Source organism: Bufo gargarizans, chromosome 8, assembly GCF_014858855.1.
Source record: "Bufo gargarizans isolate SCDJY-AF-19 chromosome 8, ASM1485885v1, whole genome shotgun sequence".
NCBI classification, from domain to species: domain Eukaryota; kingdom Metazoa; phylum Chordata; class Amphibia; order Anura; family Bufonidae; genus Bufo; species Bufo gargarizans.
Window position 1 is genome coordinate 179,044,281 of NC_058087.1, and position 23,288 is coordinate 179,067,568.

General features: G+C 44.7%; 1 protein-coding gene across 7 annotated transcripts in view; it reads right to left on the reverse strand.

The window, feature by feature from the left end:
• Positions 1 to 1,545: 1,545 nt before the first annotated feature.
• LOC122944737 (partner and localizer of BRCA2-like) overlaps positions 1,546 to 23,288 on the reverse strand; it is a 40,342-nt gene continuing 18,599 nt past the window's right edge. For 4 of the 7 annotated variants that reach the window (XM_044303316.1, XM_044303318.1, XM_044303319.1 and 1 more), the window contains exons 6-14: positions 18,987 to 19,912; positions 18,800 to 18,874; positions 17,295 to 17,459; positions 17,121 to 17,206; positions 16,506 to 16,667; positions 16,073 to 16,189; positions 15,469 to 15,556; positions 14,005 to 14,153; positions 11,190 to 13,597 (exon numbers count right to left, since the gene is read on the reverse strand). In XM_044303316.1, the coding sequence (XP_044159251.1) occupies positions 13,378 to 13,597; positions 14,005 to 14,153; positions 15,469 to 15,556; positions 16,073 to 16,189; positions 16,506 to 16,667; positions 17,121 to 17,206; positions 17,295 to 17,459; positions 18,800 to 18,874; positions 18,987 to 19,912 (1,988 nt within the window). In that variant the 3' untranslated portion in view covers positions 11,190 to 13,377. Of the gene's footprint in view, positions 1,676 to 2,077; positions 2,184 to 5,011; positions 5,214 to 10,414; positions 10,683 to 11,189; positions 13,598 to 14,004; positions 14,154 to 15,468; positions 15,557 to 16,072; positions 16,190 to 16,505; positions 16,668 to 17,120; positions 17,207 to 17,294; positions 17,460 to 18,799; positions 18,875 to 18,986; positions 19,913 to 23,288 lie in introns of those variants that run through there. The other 3 variants (XR_006391051.1, XR_006391049.1, XR_006391050.1) reach the window with 3 other exon arrangements.

Sequence of the window (23,288 nt, forward strand, 5' to 3'; positions counted from 1 at the left end):
ATGAAATTTAATATATAGTTATATATTTGCATGAATGAATATATAAATATCGATAAAACAGGGGAAACACACTCCATTGAGTGGGCGAGTGCATCAATAATTATAAGAATATATAAAAAGAAGGCTGTAAGAATCTCCCTGTATACATCCATAAATAAGTAAATTATAATTAAAATACATAAATAAAAAATAAATAATAAAATATTTAAATACTCGGTTGGGTGAGTAAATGTCTCATTAGTATTGATTCATTAGTACATGTGAAAATACCGTATATATATATATATAATTAGCTGACGTATATTATTGGTATGACTGGCATATGTTCACACATATTGGCAGGAAATATTGATGTATTTAAAAATACCTGTGACACCCTAATTTTATGTGCTGGGTGTATACTGCCTGGTTTCTTCTAAAAAAAAGGCGCATGTTCGTACCTGTGCGGTCATGTGAAACAACGTTTTATCCAATGTTTTAAAGGACCCTCCGTCCTTTAAAACATTGGATAAAACGGACCAACCAGTGAATATACATTTTGACCCCATTTCTCCTCTTTTCTCTCCTTTCCCTCTTCTCCCTCCTCCCCTTTTTTCCCCCTCCTTTTCTCCAATATCTATCTCCTCTCTCTCCCATATATATATATATATTTGTCTCTCCTATTTTTCCTCTATTCTCCTTTTATATGTTTATGCCTTATGTAAAAAGATGGGCTTTCAAATGAATATACACAAATGTATCCATTTCTCCAATTTTTTGATGAAACTGAATTATCCCTTTAAATAACTGGTACATCCTTACACCTGTTCCAACCAGTATTATTTTATGCTTCTTATAGAAAAAATAATAATAAAACTTAGTGTAAAGTATTTTATTTTACAGCTGAATAAATAATTATAATTAAGTTCCTTAATCCTGGAAACAATGATGATTTAATTTCCAACCTTGCAGATGTTACATTAGGGTGTCTATGGAATCTGATGGTAATATATCTTGTAGACTAATGAAACTGTTTATACAGATCTTAAAATATAAATGTTGTTGTTAAAGTTTCTCCTGTGATTTTATTCTAAGGTCTTTGATGTTAATGTCGGTTATTCCAATGTCTTGATGGAGCAGCAACAGAATATGGCTCTAAGGAACCGTGATGGACGAGGCCTCTCTGTTTTTTTGCTACTGCTGTTTTTCCTTAGACATTTTGGAATCCACCATCTTGTTATTGGTGACTCCACACTTGGCCAGGCCTCCTTCACATGAAGTACTGAAGGTGTGAATGAATCCACACTTGGCCAGACCTCCTTCACATTAATTTCTGAAGCTAGAAGTGAATCCAAACTTGGCCAGGTTTCCATCATCTGACACTCTGAATGTATGAGTGAATCCACACTTGGCCAGGCCTCCTTCACATGATGTCCCAAAGCCCTGCTGATGTTCATTTCCTCTCTATCAAAAATATTCTTCTCTTCAGTCTCTCTTTCCTCCTCCTCTTGCTCTTCATCCTCCTCTAGAATTGTCTCTAGAGTTGGCCAAATAGAGACTTTGCCAAACTTTGATGGCCTGAACGCCGGCTCAGCCTCCATCACCATCCACCTCCATAAAAGATCGGTGAATGACTCCTCTTCCTCAGCCTGTTTCATCCTGGAAATATCCAAATTACTTGCAATTGCTACCAATACTGAAATGAGAGGGAAAAGAAGATTTTTATGAGAACAGATCATTGTTTTAAGAAGTATCTACTGACACTTATAGATTAGAAAGAGAGGAGCAAAGAGCACAAGGTCAGACTCTGCATGGAGGAGAAGCATTGGAAGAAGAAAGGAAAAAATGTCAACTGTTAGCTTAAATATTGGATGGATAAATGGCTACAGGGATGGATGGATGGATAAGTGGATGGATGGATGGACACTGTTATGCTTGTCTCATGTGATAAAATGAAGCTTTTGATCTTAGTAAATAATGGAGGGAGACAAATACGCAAAAGAACAGACAGCAGGACGTCACATGGAGGAGACTTCTAGGAAGAAGATAAGAAGAAAAAAAATGAAGGACATAACAGAATCCTCCAGTGCAGACTTACCCTCCACTGACAATTAGAACCCTCAAGTGATTCTGAGCTTTGCCACTCCTTATATAAGGTGTGTGATGTCATAATCTTTATGGGTGGAGCCAATGTTCATAACATTCTGTAACCATAAATAATCAACAGCTGTTATTTAAAGGGACAGGATGAGGCCGGGCAGCCAATCAAATTCACTGTGGATGTGCACACATACTGCACATTGAAGAAGAAAAAGTTTAGTCTCCAGAGACGTCAAGGATTCTTTATTGTATCTATGGAATAGTCACCTCTGGACATGGTCACAGCAGGAACAGTGAATTAAGTGAATCCTTAAAATGACATGACATTAATGCTTATGATAATGTGTAGAAATCTGGGTCTCACTTCCCTTTTCTACAATTTGCGCCCCCTCCTATCCCTTGGTTAAACTTGATGGTCTTAAGTCTTTTTTAACAGTATTAACTATTAGTGTTAGGCCTCTTTCACACGACCGTTCTTTTTTCTGTTTACGGGCTGTTTTTTGCGTTCCGTATACGGTCCGTATACGGAACCATTCATTTCAATAGTTCCGCAAAAAGACGGAATGTACTCCGTATCTATTCCATTTCCGTTCTGTTGAAAGACAGAACATATCTTATTAATGCCCGCAAATCACGTTCCGTGGCTCCATTCAAGTCAATGGTTCCGCAAAAAAAAAAGAACACATACGGAAATGCATCCGTATTTCTTCCGTATCCGTTCCGTTTTTGCGAACCCATCTATTGTAAATTTTATGCCCAGCCCAATTTTTTCTATGTAATTACTGTATACGCCATACGGAAAAACGGAACAGAAAGGAAACACAACGGAAACAAAAAACGGAACCACGGATCCGTGAAAAACTGACCGCAAAACACTGAAAAAGCCATACGGTCATGTGAAAGAGGCCTTAAGCAAATAAAAAAAATAAAAAACTTAGATTCAGGTGCCGAATTTCACAAATACATTTGCTTAGTGATGAATTACTTTATCATGAAGCGCGTTTCTTTGTAAGTAGAGGACGTAGTGATGTGGAACGGCGATTGCGCTGCCCACCGTCATTAAGCCCCTCATATGGCGCTTTCATCGCTGATCGTGGCATCTGAGAATAATAGTGAGTGCTCTCAGTGGTTAATTCGTTAAAAATAATACTAACCTTCGTCATCACACTGGCCGTCGTGGTGATCTTCAATCAGGATGGTCGCGGCGGCCTCTTTGCGTGTTGAGTATGTTTTTTTTTTAATAACATTTCAGGGAAAATTTATTAGTTATCACTAAGCACAAGGAAATGCGGCTTCGCAGTGAATCGAATTTCCCCTGAAGTTATTATGGAACTTCAGATACTTAGATTCGCTCAAGCCTATTAACTATGTAAATATGTCATTTTTATGTATTATATCATTTTGGAGTAATTTTTACATAATATTCATACTATGCACATACCTACAGTACACATAGCTATTGACATTCACACATCTGTACATACGTAGTACACATGTGAGATATACCGTTTTTTTCGCCCCCTAAGATGCACTTTTTCCCCCCTGCGAAAATGCCCCTGCGTCTTATGGGGCGAATACTAATGAGCGCTTCCATTATGGCTGTCGGCTGCGCACAGCGTGAGGGCGCTCTGTGACCTCACGCTGTGTCCCCTCTTATTGGCTATATCATTTAAAATGTGAAGTTGCGCGTATTGCGCCAAAATATGCGCATCATTAATTGCCGATTTGCGCAATCGCGAATATATTGGAGCACTCTATCTGCATATAAAGCTATTGTAATGTTCTGCCGTGCCAACCATTTTCTCCAGTCTAAGGAAACTTCTGGCAGCTTGAAAAAATGTCGCAAAAGTGACCCACGCCGGTATTGCGCGCGCAATACGCGCCTATTACATTGACGATTTTCGCAATCATGAAAATAATGAATTCATGACGAATATTCGCGAAATATCGCAAATTCGAATATTGCCCCTGACGCTCATCACTACTCCTCACAAGGTCGTCTCGTAGGGTGTCGGCTCCTCTGGCAGTGATTGATGGATATGGAGATACATATTTCGACACAACAGGGTCTGTTAGCAGCATTGGCCAATGTTTACTGATAGATGCTCTCATTTGTTCCCAACGTGAAGGATATGTAGTAATAAATCTTTCCTCATCATCGGATGTTCCTTTGTTCTTAGTATATAGTTAATCTCGTTGTTTGCTATATTTTAATCGATCTATGTCTATAGCCCTTCCTCCGAAAGCGGCCTTTAAGATCAGTAGCATCATCAGAACATATCCTACGTATACGGGGGAACTGGCCTATGGGTATCGCCTCAATAGTCTCCCTAGGGTGTGCAGAAGACGCATGTAAATATGCACTGACAGATGTACTTTTCCGAAACACGTCTGTACTAATACAGCCATCAGTGACATCCAAAAACTATATTTTGTTGGTATTACATGTATAAGTCAATTTAATGTGGCAGGAATTGTCATTCAACATATCAAAAAGCTGTCGCACCTCCACCGCAGTGCCCTGCCAGATCAAAAACACATCATCAATGTACCGCGCCCCAAACACGTCATCAATGTACCGCGCCCCAAAAAATGGCGCTGTCCATGATGACGTGCTGATCTGACAGGAACAGATCTCTCTCCCACAACCCCAGGAAAAGATTTGCATACAAGAGCGCACAGTCCGCCCCCCATAGCAGTCCCCTGGAGCTGCAGGAAGAAAGATCCATAAATTTTTTTAAAATAAATCTTTGTCAAAACAAAATTCAATAAAAATCTTTGAAAAAAAAATCTAATTTTTTTTTGCATTGCCATATTCTGACAGCCATAACTTTTTTATATTTTGGTCTACAGAGCTGTATGAGGGCTTGTTTTTGTGTAACCCAATCCATTTTTTATTGGTACTTTTCATACAAAAGGGGAATTTTCAGGAGATGACAGGCCACAACAGCAGTAATTGGCATATTGTGCCACGCACCGAACCGGCCAAACCCCAGACCAGCAACAGCCCGTGTTTGGCCAACATATTATATGGGAGCTACTAGCTTTCAGGCTCCGGTCCCTTATGGCAATAATCCTGCAGCCATGTTTGATCCATCCACCATGTTCGGTCCATCTGGTACTAACCGCAATACCTGTTTAAAGTGAAATACTATCCGGTTTAAAATTTTACATATGGAAATCATTTTTATTTATTTTTTTAAAGGGATTCATGTGTACAGTGTTAGAAAATAATTTCTGTTCTTTTAGTACTTCTGTCAAATTACAAAACAGAGCCATTTAGAATTGTAATGTGTACATTTTTATATTTATTCTTAGTCCATTTTTGAAAGTTCTTCATTGTTCGTTCTGTTTTCAGAGCATATAGTACGGGGCTCATTTTTGGTTTTGCATTGTTGCTTTTTCCTCCCAACGTTCCAACAGCCATAACTTTTTAAAGTCTCCGTTCATTTAGCCATACGGGGGCTTTTTTTTTTTTTGGGGGGGGGGGAGGCGGGGGGGGGGGGTAATAAATTGTACTACTTAAGGGCACCATTCAATTTACCATGGCTATTGGAAAATCTGACATAAATTCTTTGTAGGGTTAAATTGAAAAAAAATAAAAAATACTATTCCACCAAGGTTTTTGAGGTTTTAATATCACGGCTTTCACTGTGCACTAAAAATAACAAAGTCCTTATTCTGTGGGTCAATACGAATATGGTTATAGTAAACTTCTGCATATATATATATATATATATATATATATATATATATACACACCGTATTTTTCGCCCTATAAGACGCACCGGCCCATAAGACGCACCTAGGTTTTTAAGGAGGAAAAAAAAAAAAAAAAAAATTTGAACCAAAAGGTGTGCCTAATGGTGTTATGTGGGATCTGTGGATGGCACTGTTATGGGGGTCGGTGGATGGCATTGTTATGGGGGTCTGTGGATGACACTGTTATGGGGGATCCGTGGATGGCACTGTTATGGGGGGTCCGTGGATGGCATTGTTATGGGGGGTCCGTGGATGGCATGGTTATGGGGATCTGTGGATGGCACAGTTATGGGGATCTGTGGATGGCACTGTTATGGGGGGCACTGTGGATGGCACTGTTATGGGGGGCACTGTGGATGGCACTGTTATGGGGGATCTGTTGATGACACATAAATAGCATTTTACGCTATGTGTCATACACAGACCCCCATAAGGCCTCATGCACACGACAGTTTATTTTCACGGTCCGCAAAAACGGGGTCCGTAGGTCCGTGACCGTTTTTTCGTCCGTGGGTCTTCCTTGATTTTTGGAGGATCCACGGACATGAAAAAAAAAGTTGTTTTGGTGTCCGCCTGGCCGTGCGGAGCCAAACGGATCCGTCCTGAATTACAATGCAAGTCAATGGGGACGGATCCGTTTGATGTTGACACAATATGGTGCCATTTGAAACGGATCCGTCCCCATTGACTTTCAATGTAAAGTCTGGAGTTCTTTTATACCATCGGATTAGAGTTTTCTCCAATCCGATGGTATATTTTAACTTGAAGCGTCCCCATCACCATGGGAACGCCTCTATGTTAGAATATACTGTCGGATATGAGCTACAGCGTGAAACTCAGATCCGACAGTATATTCTAACACAGAGGCGTTCCCATGGTGATGGGGACGCTTCTAGTTAGAATACACTACAAACTTTGTACAAGACTGCCCCCTGCTGCCTGGCAGCACCCGATCTCTTACAGGGGGATATGATAGCACAATTAACCCCTTCAGGTGCGGCACCTGAAGGGGTTAATTGTACTATCATATTCCCCTGTAAGAGATCAGGGCTGCCAGGCAGCAGGGGGCAGACCCCCCCCTCCCCAGTTTGAATATCGTTGGTGGCACAGTGTGCGCCCCCCATCGGGCCCCCCGTCCTCCCTCTAGTGTAATAAATCGTTGGTGGTACAGTGTGCGCCCCCCATCGGGCCCCCCCTTCCTCCCTCTATTGTTATAAATCGTTGGTGGCACAGTGTGCGCCCCCCATCGGCCCCCCTCCCTCTATAGCAGTAACATTGGTGGCCAGTGTGCGGCCTCCCATCTCCCCCCCCCCCATCATTGGTGGCAGCGGAGTTCCGATCGGAGTCCCAGTTTAATCGCTGGGGCTCCGATCGGTAACCATGGCAACCAGGACGCTACTGCAGTCCTGGTTGCCATGGTTACTTAGCAATAGTACAATAGTAGAAGATTCATAGTTACCTGCTTGCTGCTGCGATGTCTGTGTCCGGCCGGGAGCTCCTCCTACTGGTAAGTGACAGGTCTGTGCGGCGCATTGCTAAAGAACTGTCACTTACCAGTAGGAGGAGCTCCCGGCCGGTCACACATATCGCAGCAGCAAGCAGGTAAGTATGAATCTTCTACTATTGTACTATTGCTAAGTAACCATGGCAACCAGGGCTGCAGTAGCTTCCTGGTTGCCATGGTTACCGATCGGAGCCCCAGCGATTAAACTGGGACTCCGATCGGAACTACGCTGCCACCAATGATCGGGGGGGGGGGGGAGATGGGAGGCCACACAACTGCCACCAATGTTGTTACTGCTATAGAGGGAGGGGGGCCGATGGGGGGCGCACACTGTGCCACCAACGATTTATAACAATAGAGGGAGGGAGGGGGGGGCCGATGGGGGGCGCACACTGTGCCACCAACGATTTATAACAATAGAGGGAGGAAGGGGGGGCCCGATGGGGGGCGCACACTGTGCCACCAACGATTTATTACACTAGAGGGAGGAAGGGGGGCCCGATGGGGGGCGCACACTGTGCCACCAATGATTTATTACACTAGAGGGAGGAAGGGGGGCCCGATGGGGGGCGCACACTGTGCCACCAACGATATTCAAACTGGGGAGGGGGGGGGTCTGCCCCTTCCTGCCTGGAAGCACCTGATCTCTTACAGGGGGCTATGATACGCACAATTAACCCCTCAGGTGCCGCACCTGAAGGGGTTAATTGTGCTATCATATCCCCCTGTAAGAGATCGGGTGCTGCCAGGCAGCAGGGGGCAGTCTTGTACAAAGTTTGTAGTGTATTCTAACTAGAAGCGTCCCCATCACCATGGGAACGCCTCTGTGTTAGAATATACTGTCGGATATGAGTTTTCACAAAGTGAAAACTTAGATCTGAAAAAGCTTTTATGCAGACGGATCTTCGGATCCGTCTGTATGAAAGCAACCTACGGCCACGGATCACGGACACGGATGCCAATCTTGTGTGCATCCGTGTTCTTTCACGGACCCATTGACTTGAATGGGTCCGTGAACCGTTGTCCGTTAAAAAAATAGGACAGGTCCTATTTTTTTGACGGACAGGATACACGGATCACGGCCTCGGCTGCAAAACGGTGCATTTTCCGATTTTTCCACGGACCCATTGAAAGTCAATGGGTCCGCGAAAAAAAAACGGAAAACGGCACAACGGCCACGGATGCACACAACGGTCGTGTGCATGAGGCCTAACAGTGCTATCCATAGAATGACCCCCAATAGGGAGGAGGGGCCGGCATCTAGCTCTGTAATTACAGCGGGCCCGGTGCAGTCACTGTATTCTGCTACACCGGGCCCGCTCACTGTAGGAATCCTAACAGCAGACAATGCTGTATGCTGATTAAGGTACCGTAACAGTAGTCTTTTATGCAGCCTGTACTTACGATACTAACTTTCCGGCAGGCAGCAGGCAGGAGGCTGAGCTGGCGGGCGCTGAAAACGTAACTCACTATGTCACGCGCCGGCTCTCCCTTCTTCATTCATAAAGTGGGCGGAGACGGCGCGTGACATAGTGAGTTACATTGTCAGCGCCCGCCTGCCAGCTCAGCCTCCTGCCTGCCGGAAAGTTAGTATCGTAAGTACAGGCTGCATAAAAGACTACTGTTACGGTACCTTAATCAGCATACAGCATTGCCTGCAGTTAGGATTCCTACAGTGAGCGGGCCCGGTGTAGCAGAATACAGTGACTGCACCGGGCCCGCTGTAGTTACAGAGCTGGATGCCGGCCCCTCCTCCCTCATCCATGCCTACTAATACACCCGCCACCGCGCTGCGCAGCATGCGGTCGGCGGTATACAAACTGAAGTATTCGCCACATAAGACGCACTGCCTTTCCCCCCCCCCCAATTTTGGGGGGGGGGGGGGAAAGTGCGTCTTATACGGCGAAAAATACGGTATATATATATATATATATATATTTTTTTTTTTTTTTTTACTACTTTAAAAAAAAATATCTTTGAAAAAAATTTTACAATTAAAATTTTCTTTGCATCACCATTTTCTGACAGCGATAACTCTTTTTCAGTCTACAGAACTATATGAGGGCTTGTTTTTTGCGGGACGAAATTTAGATTTTATTGGTATCATTTTTGTGGTATGTACGACTTTTTGAACACAGTCTTATTTTTTTTAGGGGGAGAAAAGGTGACAAAAACAGGTGAAATGTGTTTTGTTTTGTTTTTCCATTATGGTGATCAGTGCACAGGAAATTTTTATTTAATATTTTAATAGTTCAGACATTTTCAGACGAGGCAATACTTAATGTTTTTTTTAATATATAAAATTGGGAAAGGGGGGTGATTTAAACTTTAAATATTTATTTTTACAGTAACAACTTTTAACCCCCTTTAGGGGGCTAGAACCTGCGATCTTTTGATCCCTTGTCCTATTCACCCTTTAAGTACCATCTTGAGGTAGATACAACTTTTTGTAACCTTTTTTGTTTTAGGAAGGATGAACAAAGGAGACAAGCAAACAAAAAAAGACCTTTGTCTGTCATTCTTTACAATGGCCGGAGGACGGAGTAAGTGGCTCCTCTGTCAGCCAGTTCTGCTATATTACACCACATCCATCTAGCTTAATATGATCCAGTCAAACATTAGTGTTCCTTCCCGACAATCTCCTGCTCATCAGTGAAGGAAACCAGTGTATTTAAATGCAGCGATCTCCTCCACAGTATGGAGAGAAGCGATCGTTAATGCCATCGCTCGTCTCCAAAAAGCATCATTGTTTGCCGGCATGGTAACAGACTATAAACAAACCCTGTCTCTTATTAATTTTTCCTTAGTGGTACCTTGGAACCGAACCCCAGTTTGGGAAATGTTTTTTTTACAGTAGAAATTGATTTATGAAGTTATTATGCGAAGCCTCGCGAAGTAATAACTTCGCTCATCAGAGCCAATACATTCTAATACTGTATGGAGCTCCTGCTCTGTACAGTGTTAGAACAAAGTTTTATGTGAATCGACTTCGGATAAAACATCGCTCATCCCTAACGATGACCTATCATTATCTTTTCCTGGATAACCCCCTTTAAATATTTTACTTACTGAACCCAGTTATCAGTGAACACATGGACTTCTACTTCAGCTTCTGGATCCAGAACTTCATATGCCAGCATCCGCTGGGAGGTCTGGAGCTTGTGCATTGGCAGCAGGCAAGCTGACAAATGGGTGACCGTGCGCTATAGCTCAGCGAGTTGGGACCAAGAAGGGAGCTGGCTTAAAAATGGCGCAGACAGTGCGAGCCCCTGGCGGTTACGTCCTGGATTACACGCCGATACAAACAGGAGAGGGGGCAAGTTCTCGGTCTCTGAGTCTGTGTAAGAGAAAACTACATGGTTTTCAGCACAACATGACTGGGCTTTAGTGTAAAACAGAGAAATTCACTTTACATACTTGATTTTATTAAATAAAAAAGTATGCTCCGCAGAAGTAGAAAGAATTTTAAATGCAGATTTTTGCAGCAATATGCAAATATAGATAAACTTTATATATATATATAAAACTAAACTATACAAGTGTCTAATACTCTAGTAAGGCCAAGTTCACACTTCAGTTATTTATATCAGTGACTGTGAGCCTAGGGCCTCTTGCACACGACTGTATGCCCTCAGAGATATACGATCTGTGAGCGGACAATATGTCCCAGAGCGGCATTGATCGTGCGCACGGGAGCGCACAGTATCATAGATTACAATGATGCTGTGGACGTAGGGCCGCCCGCGGGGCTATTGTCCTGCACTCATATGATCTTAGCCCCGCGGGCGGCCCGACGTCCACAGCATCATTGTAATCTATAGTGCTGTGTGCTCCCGTGCGCACGATCAATGCCGCTCCGGGACATATGGCTCGCTCACGGACCATATATCTCGGAGGGCAAACGGTCGCGTGCAAGAGGCCAAAACCTGAAGTGAAGGCCTGTCAGAGATCAGGTATAATGGAAAGATCTGCACCAGTTCTATGTTTTTAACCCGCGCCTGGTTTTGGCTCCCAATAACTGATGGTAATAACTGACCAAATAACTGAAGTGTGAACTTGGCCAAAGTCAGTGCTATTAAAATAATGAGTTCTCTTCTATTAAAACGTTCGGGACACTACTTGACTGAGGGCCCAACAATCCGCCAATCTCCACTGGTCTCACTTCTGAAACCCCCATGGAAGCTGCAGCTGGCCCTATGTTTCCCTCACAGCGGCCACTGCAGGAGAAATGTGGTATTACATGCCAGCTAATTGGCTAATTATTTAAATAAATGGTTCGGGTAGGTCAGCAGAGCAGAATTTGGAATCTGGCGGTGGAAAATGCAGCCTGCAAATTAGAGGGCATCCATACAATACCTAGAGGCTATACTGCACGAGGCTTTGTAATAGAGGCGTCAGGCCCAGTATGTCATCTGAGTCTCCCACTACCGAATCCAAACTTTTGATGCAGCCAGGGCCACCACAGAAGGTACCCTTTACATTTCCTGCTGCCCCATTAATTGTATCCTACCCACAAGCAACTTCAATATTGACACAAGTCAAGCAACATTCTGGTAAATTCTCCTAACACACCCTTACCCTTAAATCGCTTTTCCCACAATACGAAGTAATCCACTGTATAGGGCAAAACGATCTGATAAGTAGTTTTCTGATCTAGTCACAGGAATGAGGTACCGGAGTCCCTGGACTGAATAAAGCAATATTCATACATGCACGCTACCAGTCCATTCAGTTCTATGGGACTGCTGAAGACAGATGAGCTCTATTGTCGGCTCCTTTTTGGCATAGAGTTGAAAGGAGCGATGACGGACATGTGTGGCCGCTATTCCTTTCAATTCACGGACTCCAGCACCTCATTTTTGTAGTAGGTGGGGGGTCCCAACGGATCAGATACTTACCCCCTATTCTAAGTTCTTATGGTGGGGTGGTCACTTTAAAAACATCTATCCACAGGACAGGTGATAAATGTACAATGGCTGTGACCACCACCGATCACAAAGTCCCTGCATGAATGGAGCGTTACTGCCCCTGAATGAGCACCACTCCCGTTCATTTCTAGGGGACTACTGAGGACAGCGCTCGGCCATATTCAGCAGTCCCATACAAGGGGAGGAGCGATGAAGATTTATGTGCACTACCACGCCATTCACAGAGAGGATTAACCCTGTTCTCGTGATCAGTGGGGCCCCCAGCAATATATATATTACTTACCCTGGGCACAGGTGAACCCCCATTAATGTATAAGCAGTAACCCTACAACCAGTAATCATGCCTCCTTGAATAAACTGCTCACTGTTGAACTTCTGCTCCAATAGACTACCTTATGGCAAAGTTTATCTTCGGAGAGGGGCATCCGTTCTGTATGCCAGTCACATTGCAAGATCAATACCAATCTCTCCTTTTTAAATCAGTCCTGAAGGAGGGAGGATTTTAATGGCCTTCGCATAACTAAATAGGCAGTCAATGTGATTTTTAACCAGAGTATTGAACACAAGTGATTAAGGATCTGAGCTCTGAATCATCAGTAATTCCCTGAGGAACATCCGAAGGAATAAAAAAATAAAATGTAAAGGGGAAGTGCAGTGAAGATGGTCTTCTGCTACAGATTTCCTGAATTAAAGGCACTTTTATACGGCAGTTTTTCCCGACCTGTGGCTCTCCAGCTGCTGCAAAACTACTACTCCCAGCATGCCTTGACAGCCGCAAGCTGTCTACACATTCTGGTAGGTGTCGTTTTGAGACTGCTGGAGAACGACAGGTTGGGAAACATTACTTTAGGAGATCAAACCGGCTACTGGAAGTTGGACAACACTGCCAGTACACGGTCATCACCTTGTATGACCCTTTGCTTAGATTCAGTAACAGAAATCTCTGAGCGGCGCCAAAGGGGGTTGACATGTGAAGCTTCCCAAGTGGTTCTCAGCAGACAAAAGTTCCTCTGTTGTATTTCCTGTCCTGAACCTGAAATATAGAGGAGACAGTTCGGTTTGCTCTAGACACCCCCCCGTTCCATAACGTCTCCAGGTCTTCTGTCAACTCCGGTCTGAATATTCAAAAATGCAGATGGTCCCGTCCTTACGTCCGGCAAGTAAACAAGACGGCCTGTTACCCCATCGTACCAGACACCAGGGTGTATCGGGGTCTGGAGGGAGCACAGCAGAGCAATGGCTTCTGGATAAATCCCAGAGGGCAATGCTTCCACAAGTCAATACGGCAGCCGCTCTTTGATTCTTCACATCACCTTCCAGGTATCTAAAACCACACAAACAGAACAAGTTACTCTTAGGAAGTATCATCATGAGCTATTGAGTATTAATCGAGGTGGGCTCCTCGAAAAGGACCCTCATCTAAGAGCAGCTACAAGGAGCACCGCTCTTTGGAGGACACGTACCTTCCATGTATAACAGAGACAACCCACTGATGGGAGCTGTGCAATGCTTAATTTCCCTTCTGGTGGTGCTGCAGGGGAATCGGACTCTTGCTGCCAGGTTCCCCTGCAGGTTACAGCTGATTGCTGAGGGACCCAGCGATAGGACTCCCCGAGATCAGCTGGTGGCCACGAAACCCTTCTAATACGAAGGGATTTTCCAAAACAGACAAACCCCTTTAATACAAAAGGATTGGTTTATCTTATGCAGTGCGACAAAAAGTCTTCTTACCTGCTACTGAGTCCCTCTGGTAGCTTGTAGGCCATAATAAAAGCACTCGCTCCCCCCTGGGGGTTGGTGGCGATCAGCTTGAATATACAGCTACCAGTGACCTCACAGGATTTGCTGAACAGGCTGCCAACGACTAAAAACAACAAACCCTATGGAAAAAGAATAAAAAAGAAACAAACAATTTTTGTACTTCCTATAATTCCATGCACCTCCTAAACAGTAAGGTCCATAGTGTAGCTCCGTGATAACCAACCTGTGGCAAAACTACAACTCCCAGCATGCCCTGACAGCTAAAGGAGGGCTGAAGAACAGTGATGTAGTGCAGTGCACATTTCAGTAGTGTTACCAGATTATCTTGTGCGTTAGCCTGTAGGTGGCGCCATTACTCAAGTAACATTTTTACTTGTACAGTCCTAGCATATCATATAGGTTAGGTCTACACGACGACATGTCCCGCGACTACACTGCGACAATTTGTCGCACCAATGTCGTGCAACAATTTTTATAATGGTAGTCTATGGTGTCGCAATGAGACATGCTGCGACTGCGACAGTCGCAGAAAAATCCACCTTCAATTTATATTTTGGGACAGTCGCAGCATGTCGCAGTGCGACACCATAGACTATCATTATAAAAATTGTCGCACGACATTGGTGCGACAAATGTCGTCGTGTAGACCTAGCCTTAGGCAGTGCACCAGGTTGCGGTAAATCACTGGTAACTTTGACTATCACAAAACCTCACTGGGGACCTAATCATATTGTTAAATTTGTTAACTGATTTAGGTATGCAGGGTAGCTCCTTAAAGGGGTTATCCAGGAAATTATAATGATGACCTATCCTCAGGATAGGTCATCATTATCAGATCCGCTGGGGTCCGAGTCCCGGCACCCTCCGCAGATCAGCAGTTCCAGGGAGCTGATGCACTCACCAGAACTCTAGTGAGTGCGGCAGGTTCCCAACAGCTCAGCAGTCACAGCGCCGTACATTGTATAGTGGCTGTGCTTGGTATTGCAGCTCAGCCCCTTTCACTTCAATGGGGCTGAGCTTCAACTAGGTCGCGTGACTAATGTATGGCGTCCTAAAAGCTGATCCTGAGGATCGGTCATCAATATAATTTCCGGGATAACCCCTTTATGTTTTCTTTTTGCATCTTGAAAAAAAAATCTAGAAAGTTAAAGAGATTTTCTACGTCGAGAAAGGATGAAGCGCCGGCCCTAGGACGCCAGGCTTACGGAAGCAGCCATGTGTGCTGGTGGTCCTCTGTTTCTGTTAACTCCTGTTGCAGTGAATGGAAGCTACGCAAACAGCAGAGCTGAACAAGCTTTGCGGCTTCTGTGACTTCAGAGTCCTAGGGCCAGAGATTAGCCCCATCTCACCGAGTAAACAGCAAGATGGGACAACCCCTTTAATAAATAATGTTACAAACAATAAAAATTTAAAAAAAAAAGAGAGAGTTCTCACCGAGTCCGATGCTGCACTTATACATGTGAGGTCAGAGCAAAGATTCCCGATGTAAAACGTACTCAAGAGATGTCCGGTCACTGAATTCCTGCATAATAAAACCATTGCTGTAAACACACGGGGCAGGTCTTGTGTACGCCTAGGATTCAATACAGCTAATTTCCCATAATCTGGCACCAGACGGTAGACGGATCTCTATGTAGAAGCGAAAGTGCAGGGGGAGCAAGAACGCAACCTCAGATTATAGGAAGTCCATAGACAACCAATAATACAACTTGAATCTTGCACGACTGTCCTGCTGGATTATGAGAAATTCTGATGGGTCTCCGGCAGTGGGATGGGTCAGGTAACTGGCGATGAGAAGCATCGTACCTTTGTTATTATGAATGTATAATATATAGCTATGATGACATATATCCTTTGGTTCTTTCCCTATGATATGCTATGGTGCTCCTTATCTCCAGCCATACGATCTGGACCCGCACATCCTGTCCTGCCAACCAAAACTGCATCCTAACTGCCAGATTAACAGACGTTCTGCACCAACTAGTGCCGGATGAGTGGAAATGTACTATATTTTTATTATTCAGTGGGAATGCCTCACCAGAGAACTAGATTGTTGTCCACGGTAGATCCAACCAGAGCGTCCCTCTCGCCATCCACTTCCGAGAAAGCCACGATGCTGTCGTTAGGGGCCACCAGAGCGTGAGAACCAGCCACACTACAAAAAGATTTATAATGTGCTGTCAAATTCCCTCAATCCAAGACAATCTGACCTTTCTCTGTCAGTTATCCTTCACGTAACTGTTCCCTGTTAAAAGATTTTACAGATTCTGCATTCACTGCCAGGCTAAACAATGGAAGGGCCGGATGGTAGGATTCTGCTATGATCCCTAAATAAAAGGGATCTTTCCTTTGTGTCTGTGATGGCCCAAATCTAAAGACCTGGGTGTTACCCTTACAGGCTAGAATTACAAATCATCCAGTCACACTGTGAAATGTAAGTAAATGACGCCAATCTTATGTAACCCCTATACCTTCCGCTTTCTGATAGCTGCCAGAGCTCCACCGCCTGACTGCCTCCTCCTCCGCTGCTGCTGACCACACGGTGCCGGGACAGACCCTGGGCAGTCTTTGTGTGCCCACGCTTGACCAACTGCTTTTCCCAGGTCTGAAGCTCTGGATGTGAAGACAGCACCCTGTGTGAAATAAACAACATGACCAAAAGAACCGTATACCCCCCCCCCCAAGGAAAAAGAACTGCACTACTATGCGGATATAAGGTGAAGGTATATTGCTAAGATATGTCAACACTTTTTGAGCGGTAGAAGGTCTGACATCTGGGACCCCCACCAATCCTGAGATTAAAGGGGTCCCTGTTTTATGGCTCTCCCCGGCATGAGCTTTGCAAGCAACTGTGGCCGACCCTATTCACTTGAATGGAGCTGCAGTTTCCTGCCAATCCAGCACAGCTGTATTCAAGTTATTAAATTCATACGAGGTAATAGCAGCCTGACTGTACGGTTCTGGTTTACTGGCTCTTTGGGTCTAACACCAGCAGGTGGCCATCCTGCTCTCTATACAAACTGCTATTAGTGCTGCAGTCATCAGAACATGTCCCTCGTTCATTTATTCAATGCTCCTCTTCTTACCAGATCTCCATAATGTCTAGATTTCCCAAAGCGATGCACACCATGTTCTTCTCTTGAAACAACGGAAGAATCTGGATAACCGGCATCTACAATCAGAACACAGTATATGAGCGGCAGCTGCAGAGCATACGTACAGGCAGTACACGCAGGCAGGTTACTACTGTCACCGCTCACCTCTGAGAAACTCCAGGTGTGGACGCATTTCCATATGAAAACTTCTTGTGGTCTCCAAAGACAGACAGAGAACTCATTGGCTGATACAATACAGAGATCTACACAGCCAGAGAATTCCCACCAAACAGAGCACAGATCTACAGGACATCCACCACCGCAGGTATCCTGCAAACAGAGAGGAGATGGATAATAGATAGATAGATAAAAGAAAAAGGAAATTCCACGGCACTTCCCAAAAATAGATATGTGTTTATTTCACCCGATGCATCTGGTGAAATAATCACGTATCTATTTTTGGGAACAGCCGCAGAACTTCCTTTTTTATTTATGGTCTGACGGGAGGATCACCGCCACAGCCGCTGGCACCCCCTTTTTTTCTACTTTGTTCTACTATTGTTTGCAGTGCAGGCGCTTTGACTTTTAGATAGATAGATAGATATGAGAGAGATAGATATAAAATAGAGAGATATGAGATAGATAGATATAAAAAGGGGTGGTCCAGGCTTTTTCTATTGATGACCTATCCTCAGGATCAGTGATGGTCAGTTCGCAGTGTTCGCCAGCGAACACATGCGGGCTGCCATCTTTAGTAAGGTAGACTCACCCGTCCGGCGATGCACAGGTAAGCCCTTACCTGTGCCGGGAGCCGGTCTGAAATCAAACGCAATCACCGGGAGCAGGCAGTTCCGAGAACAGCCCGATGAAGGCCCCCGGCGGCTATTCTCGGAACTGCCTGCTCCCTGTGACTGCGTTTGATTTCAGACCGGCTCCCGGCACAGGTAAGGGCTTACCTGTGCATCGCCGGATGGGTGAGTCTACCTTACTAAAGATGGCAGCCCGCATGTGTTTGCTGGCGAACACTGCGAACTGGCCATCACTGCTCAGGATAGGTCATCAATGTCAGATCGGCGGGGGTCCGACAGCTGTATGTCAATGAGACCGCAGCAGCCGCGGACAGGAAGAGACAAAAGGCACAGTACGTGCGCACTGCGCTCGCCATCTCCTCATACAGCTGATTGGTGGGGGTGCCGGGTATCGGACCCCCGCCGATCTGATATTGATGACCTATTCTGAGGCTAGGTCATTAATAGAAAAAGCCTGGACAACCCCTTTAAATAGAGAGATAGCTAGCTAGATATGAGATGCATCGATCTCCTCCTCTGTATGGGGAGGAGCGCTCACTAATGCCATCGCTCGTCCCCATCATTGTTTGCCGGCAACAGACCATGATTAGACACCATGATCTGCCGCTGGCAAGCGATGATTTTTAAACCTGTTGAAAGACTGAACGAGTAAAAGAGTAGCAGTATTACACTGCATACAAACGCTCGTTAGCGATGATCTGGCAGACTAATACACCCTTTACTTCACTCTCCCAATTCAGAACATATGCACGCTTGGCTGAGCAGAGTCTATGGGGGGGTTCCTGTCTTATGTGTATGGAGACAGACAGATCAATAGATCGTACCACACCAGCCATGCTCAATATCTGGACCAGCACTGACCTTAATTTCAGAGACAAGGTGGATATGATCACCTTCCAACATCCCTTCCATGTTATGTTGATCAGATTCATTGGTCTGGAAATAATAAATTGCGTCAATAGAGCCCAACAGACGGAGCGGCTCGTAGCATGCGGCTACGATGGTAAGGGTACACAGGCAGGGAGACAACTGATGGGCAATCACTTACCTCATGTCCTGGGTGACTACAAGCTTTCTTCTCTATACACACGTGATCCCCTGATGGAGGTATTAATAATTCACTGTACGGATCAGTCTCTACATCATCTTGTGTGACCAAATCCTCCTCTGGAGGGAATTCTACTGTTCTTGTGGGCGTGCGATCCTCACAAGGTGCAGGAATAGTGCTGCACTGCGGGGATGAGAAGACGGCGGGCGTTGGCCCTAACATAGGGAAGCCGGGTGTGCACCCCGAGAGCCTACACTCCCCATGAGTATCTACAGGGACAGAACACATTGAGGTTGACAGGAGGACACTACAAGCCACTTCTTTTGTAGGAGACAGGACGCTGGGTGGTGGCTCAGAGGGTCCTGCTATGGCAGACTCCATATTTGTGCTTGATGTTTCCACACAATTTGCATTAGGCGCAGGAGTGCCGAGCTCGGGGTCTGAGAAATGCTTGGATACGTCCACATTAGAATAAGAACCTAGGGGGGCTTGCTGAAGGGGACAGCTGACTGGACAACCAGGGGCACAAGTCTTCTCTTTTGAGGGCGAGAGATGAAATACCTCCGGTGTCGCCCTAGTAAGGAAAATATAAGATGTCGTCCCATCTCGTTGAGATTGGTTGTCATTCGGGCAGCCCTCGAGTGTCAGTTTTGAGTTTCTCTGAGACGCATCAGTGCAGCCCCCCACTGCTCCATGTAGCAGTGCCGAATAGTCACCGACTGGCCTTGTTGAGCCGTCAATGCTATAGGCCCCCCTGTACCTCTCCTTTTCGTTGGTCGACCTCGGATCCAGTTGGCTTGCAGATTTCAGCTTTTCCAGTTTGAGGACTCCGAAGTCTTCATCGGGCAAATGGAAGTCGGTGATGTCTACATGGCCCATGAGATGTTTCAGATTTAGTCCGCTGCTGAACAGAAAAAAGGGCGAGCCTTCAGAAAAAGAAGAGAAAGGCCATTACCGGAAAAGGCTAGCACATCAATTCTACCCAGACTAATCATCCACAATAATGTAGACAATTATCCAATTACAGATCCCGAGTTACGGCCTGTACAGTTTGTTCAGACCCTTTCACTTTTTGTTATGTTGCAGTCTTGTGTTAAAATCAACCAAAAAAAATAAATCAGGTTTTCGCATCAATCTGCCCTCACTATCCCATAATGAGAAAGTGAAAACGGAATTTTAGAAATTTAAGCACATTTCTCCAGCTGATAAGTATTCAGAGCCTTTGACATTTAGCTCTGGGGCCTTCCATTTCTCTTGATCATCTTTGAGATGTTTCTGCACCTTGATTGGAATCACTTGAGGTAAATTGAGATGACTGGACATGATTTGGAAAGATGCAGCCCTGTCTGTATAAGGTCTTACAGCTGACAATGCATATCAGAGCAAACACCAAGCCGTGAGGAGGAAAGAACTGCCTGTAGAGCTCAGAGACAGGAGTGTGTGGAGGCACGGATCTGCAGGAGGGGAGAAATTCATTTCTGATGCACTGAAAGTTCCCAGGAGCACAGTGGCCTCCAAAATTCTTACATGGAAGAAGTTTGGAACAATCAGGACTCTTCCTAGAGCTGGTCCCACCAAACTAAGTAATCAGGGGAGAAGGGTCTTGGTAAGAGAGGTGACTGAGAACCCAATGGTCACTCTGGCTGAGCTCCAAAGATCCTGTGTGCAGATGGGAGAAGCTTCTAGAAGGTCGACCATCACCGATGCCTTCACCAATCTGGGCTTCATAGCAGAGTGGCCAGAAAAAAGAATCTCCTCAGTAAGAGACACATGGAATATGCAAAAAAGCACCTAAAGGACTGTGAGAAACAAGATTCTCTGGTCTAATGAAACCAAGATTGATCCCTGCATGGCCGCTGCGGCATCTCCCCATCTGTGCCTCCATACAATCCTCTGCACGCGGTGGCCGTGCGCGGATCAGGAGCAACATGGGTGTCGGGGAGCGGGGTAAGCATAATCTTTACGAGGGGCCCGGGCATTGGGGGGCGTGTGTTACACTTTGGATAACCCCTTTAAGTGGCCCAGCCAGGGCCCTGAACTCAGTTGAACATCTCTGGAGAGACCTGAAAATAGCTGTCCACCAACGGCCCCCATCCAACCTGACAGAGCTCAAGAGGATCTGCAGAGAAGAATGGCAGGAAATCCCCAAATCCAGGGGTAAACCTTGTGGGGTCATTCCCAAGTAGACTGGAATCACTGCCAAAGGTGCTTCAACTTAGGCTTGAATAAAGGGTCTGAATTCTTATGTCAGTGCGAGATTTTAGTTTATCCTTTTCAATAAATAATCAAATATTTCTAACCTTTTGTTCTCACTTTCTCTTTATGGGGATTGGGAACAGAACAGACTTTTTTTTGTATAAGGAGCAACATAACAAAATGTGAAAAAAGTGAAAGGGTCTGAAGATTTTCTGAATGTTCTGTATTATACATCAAAGAGGCAATCATTATTCTGCTGTTATTTAATGGAAACCGTAAGCAAGACAGAACAGTGAGTGCAGCTCTGGAGTATAATACAGGATGTAACTCAGGATCAGTACAGGATAAGTAATGTAATGTATGTACACAGTGACTGCACCAGCAGAATAGTGAGTGCAGCTCTGGAGTATAATACCGGATGTAACTCAGGATCAGTACAGGATAATTAATGTAATGTATGTACACAGTGACTGCACCAGCAGAATAGTGAGTGCAGCTCTGGAGTCTGGAGTATAATAAAGGATATAACTGGGTATCAGTACAGGATAAGTAATGTAATGTATGTACACAGTGACTGCACCAGCAGAATAGTGAGTGCAGCTCTGGAGTATAATACAGGATGTAACTCAGGATCAGTACAGGATAATTAATGTAATGTATGTACACAGTGACTGCACCAGCAGAATAGTGAGTGCAGCTCTGGAGTCTGGAGTATAATAAAGGATATAACTGGGTATCAGTACAGGATAAGTAATGTAATGTATGTACACAGTGACTCCACCAGCAGAATAGTGAGTGCAGCTCTGGAGTATAATACAGGATTTAATGCAGGCTCAATACAGGATAAGTAATGTAATGTATGTACAAGTGACTGCACCAGCAGAATAGTGAGTGCAGCTCTGGAGTATAATACAGGATGTAACTCAGGATCAGTACAAGATAAGTAATGTAATGTACAGTACAGACCAAAAGTTTGGACACACCTTCTCATTCAAAGAGTTTTCTTTATTTTCATGACTATGAAAATTGTAGATTCACACTGAAGGCATAAAAACTATAAATTAACACATTTGGAATTATATACATAACAAAAAAGTGTGAAACAACTGAAAATATGTCATATTCTAGGTTCTTCAAAGTAGCCACCTTTTGCTTTGATTACTGCTTTGCACACTCTTGGCATTCTCTTGATGAGCTTCAAGAGGTAGTCACCTGAAATGGTCTTCACTTCACAGGTGTGCCCTGTCAGGTTTAATAAGTGGGATTTCTTGCCTTATAAATGGGGTTGGGACCATCAGTTGTGTTGTGGAGAAGTCAGGTGGATACACAACTGATAGTCCTACTGAATAGACTGTTAGAATCTGTATTATGGCAATAAAAAGGCAGCTAAGTAAAGAAAAACGAGTGGCCATCATTACTTTAAGAAATGAAGGTCAGTCAGTCCGAAAAATTGGGAAAACTTTGAAAGTGTCCCCAAGTGCAGTCACAAAAACCATCAAGCACTACAAAGAAACTGGCTCACATGTGGACCGCCCCAGGAAAGGAAGACCAAGAGTCACCTCTGCTGCGGAGGATAAGTTCATCCGAGTCATCAGCCTCAGAAATCGCAGGTTAACAGCAGCTCAGATTAGAGACCAGGTCAATGCCACACAGAGTTCTAGCAGCAGACACATCTCTAGAACAACTGCTAAGAGGAGACTGTGTGAATCAGGCCTTCATGGTAGAATATCTGCTAGGAAACCACTGCTAAAGGACAGGCAACAAGCAGAAGAGACTTGTTTGGGCTAAAGAACACAAGGAATGGACATTAGACCAGTGGAAATCTGTGCTTTGGTCTGATGAGTCCAAATATGAGATCTTTGGTTCCAACCACCGTGTCTTTGTGCGACGCAGAAAAGGTGAACGGATGGACTCTACATGCCTGGTTCCCACCGTGAAGTATGGAGGAGGAGGTGTGATGGTGTGGGGGTGCTTTGCTGGTGACACTGTTGGGGATTTATTCAAAATTGAAGGCATACTGAATCAGCATGGCTACCACAGCATCTTGCAGCGGCATGCTATTCCATCCGGTTTGCGTTTAGTTGGACCATCATTTATTTTTCAACA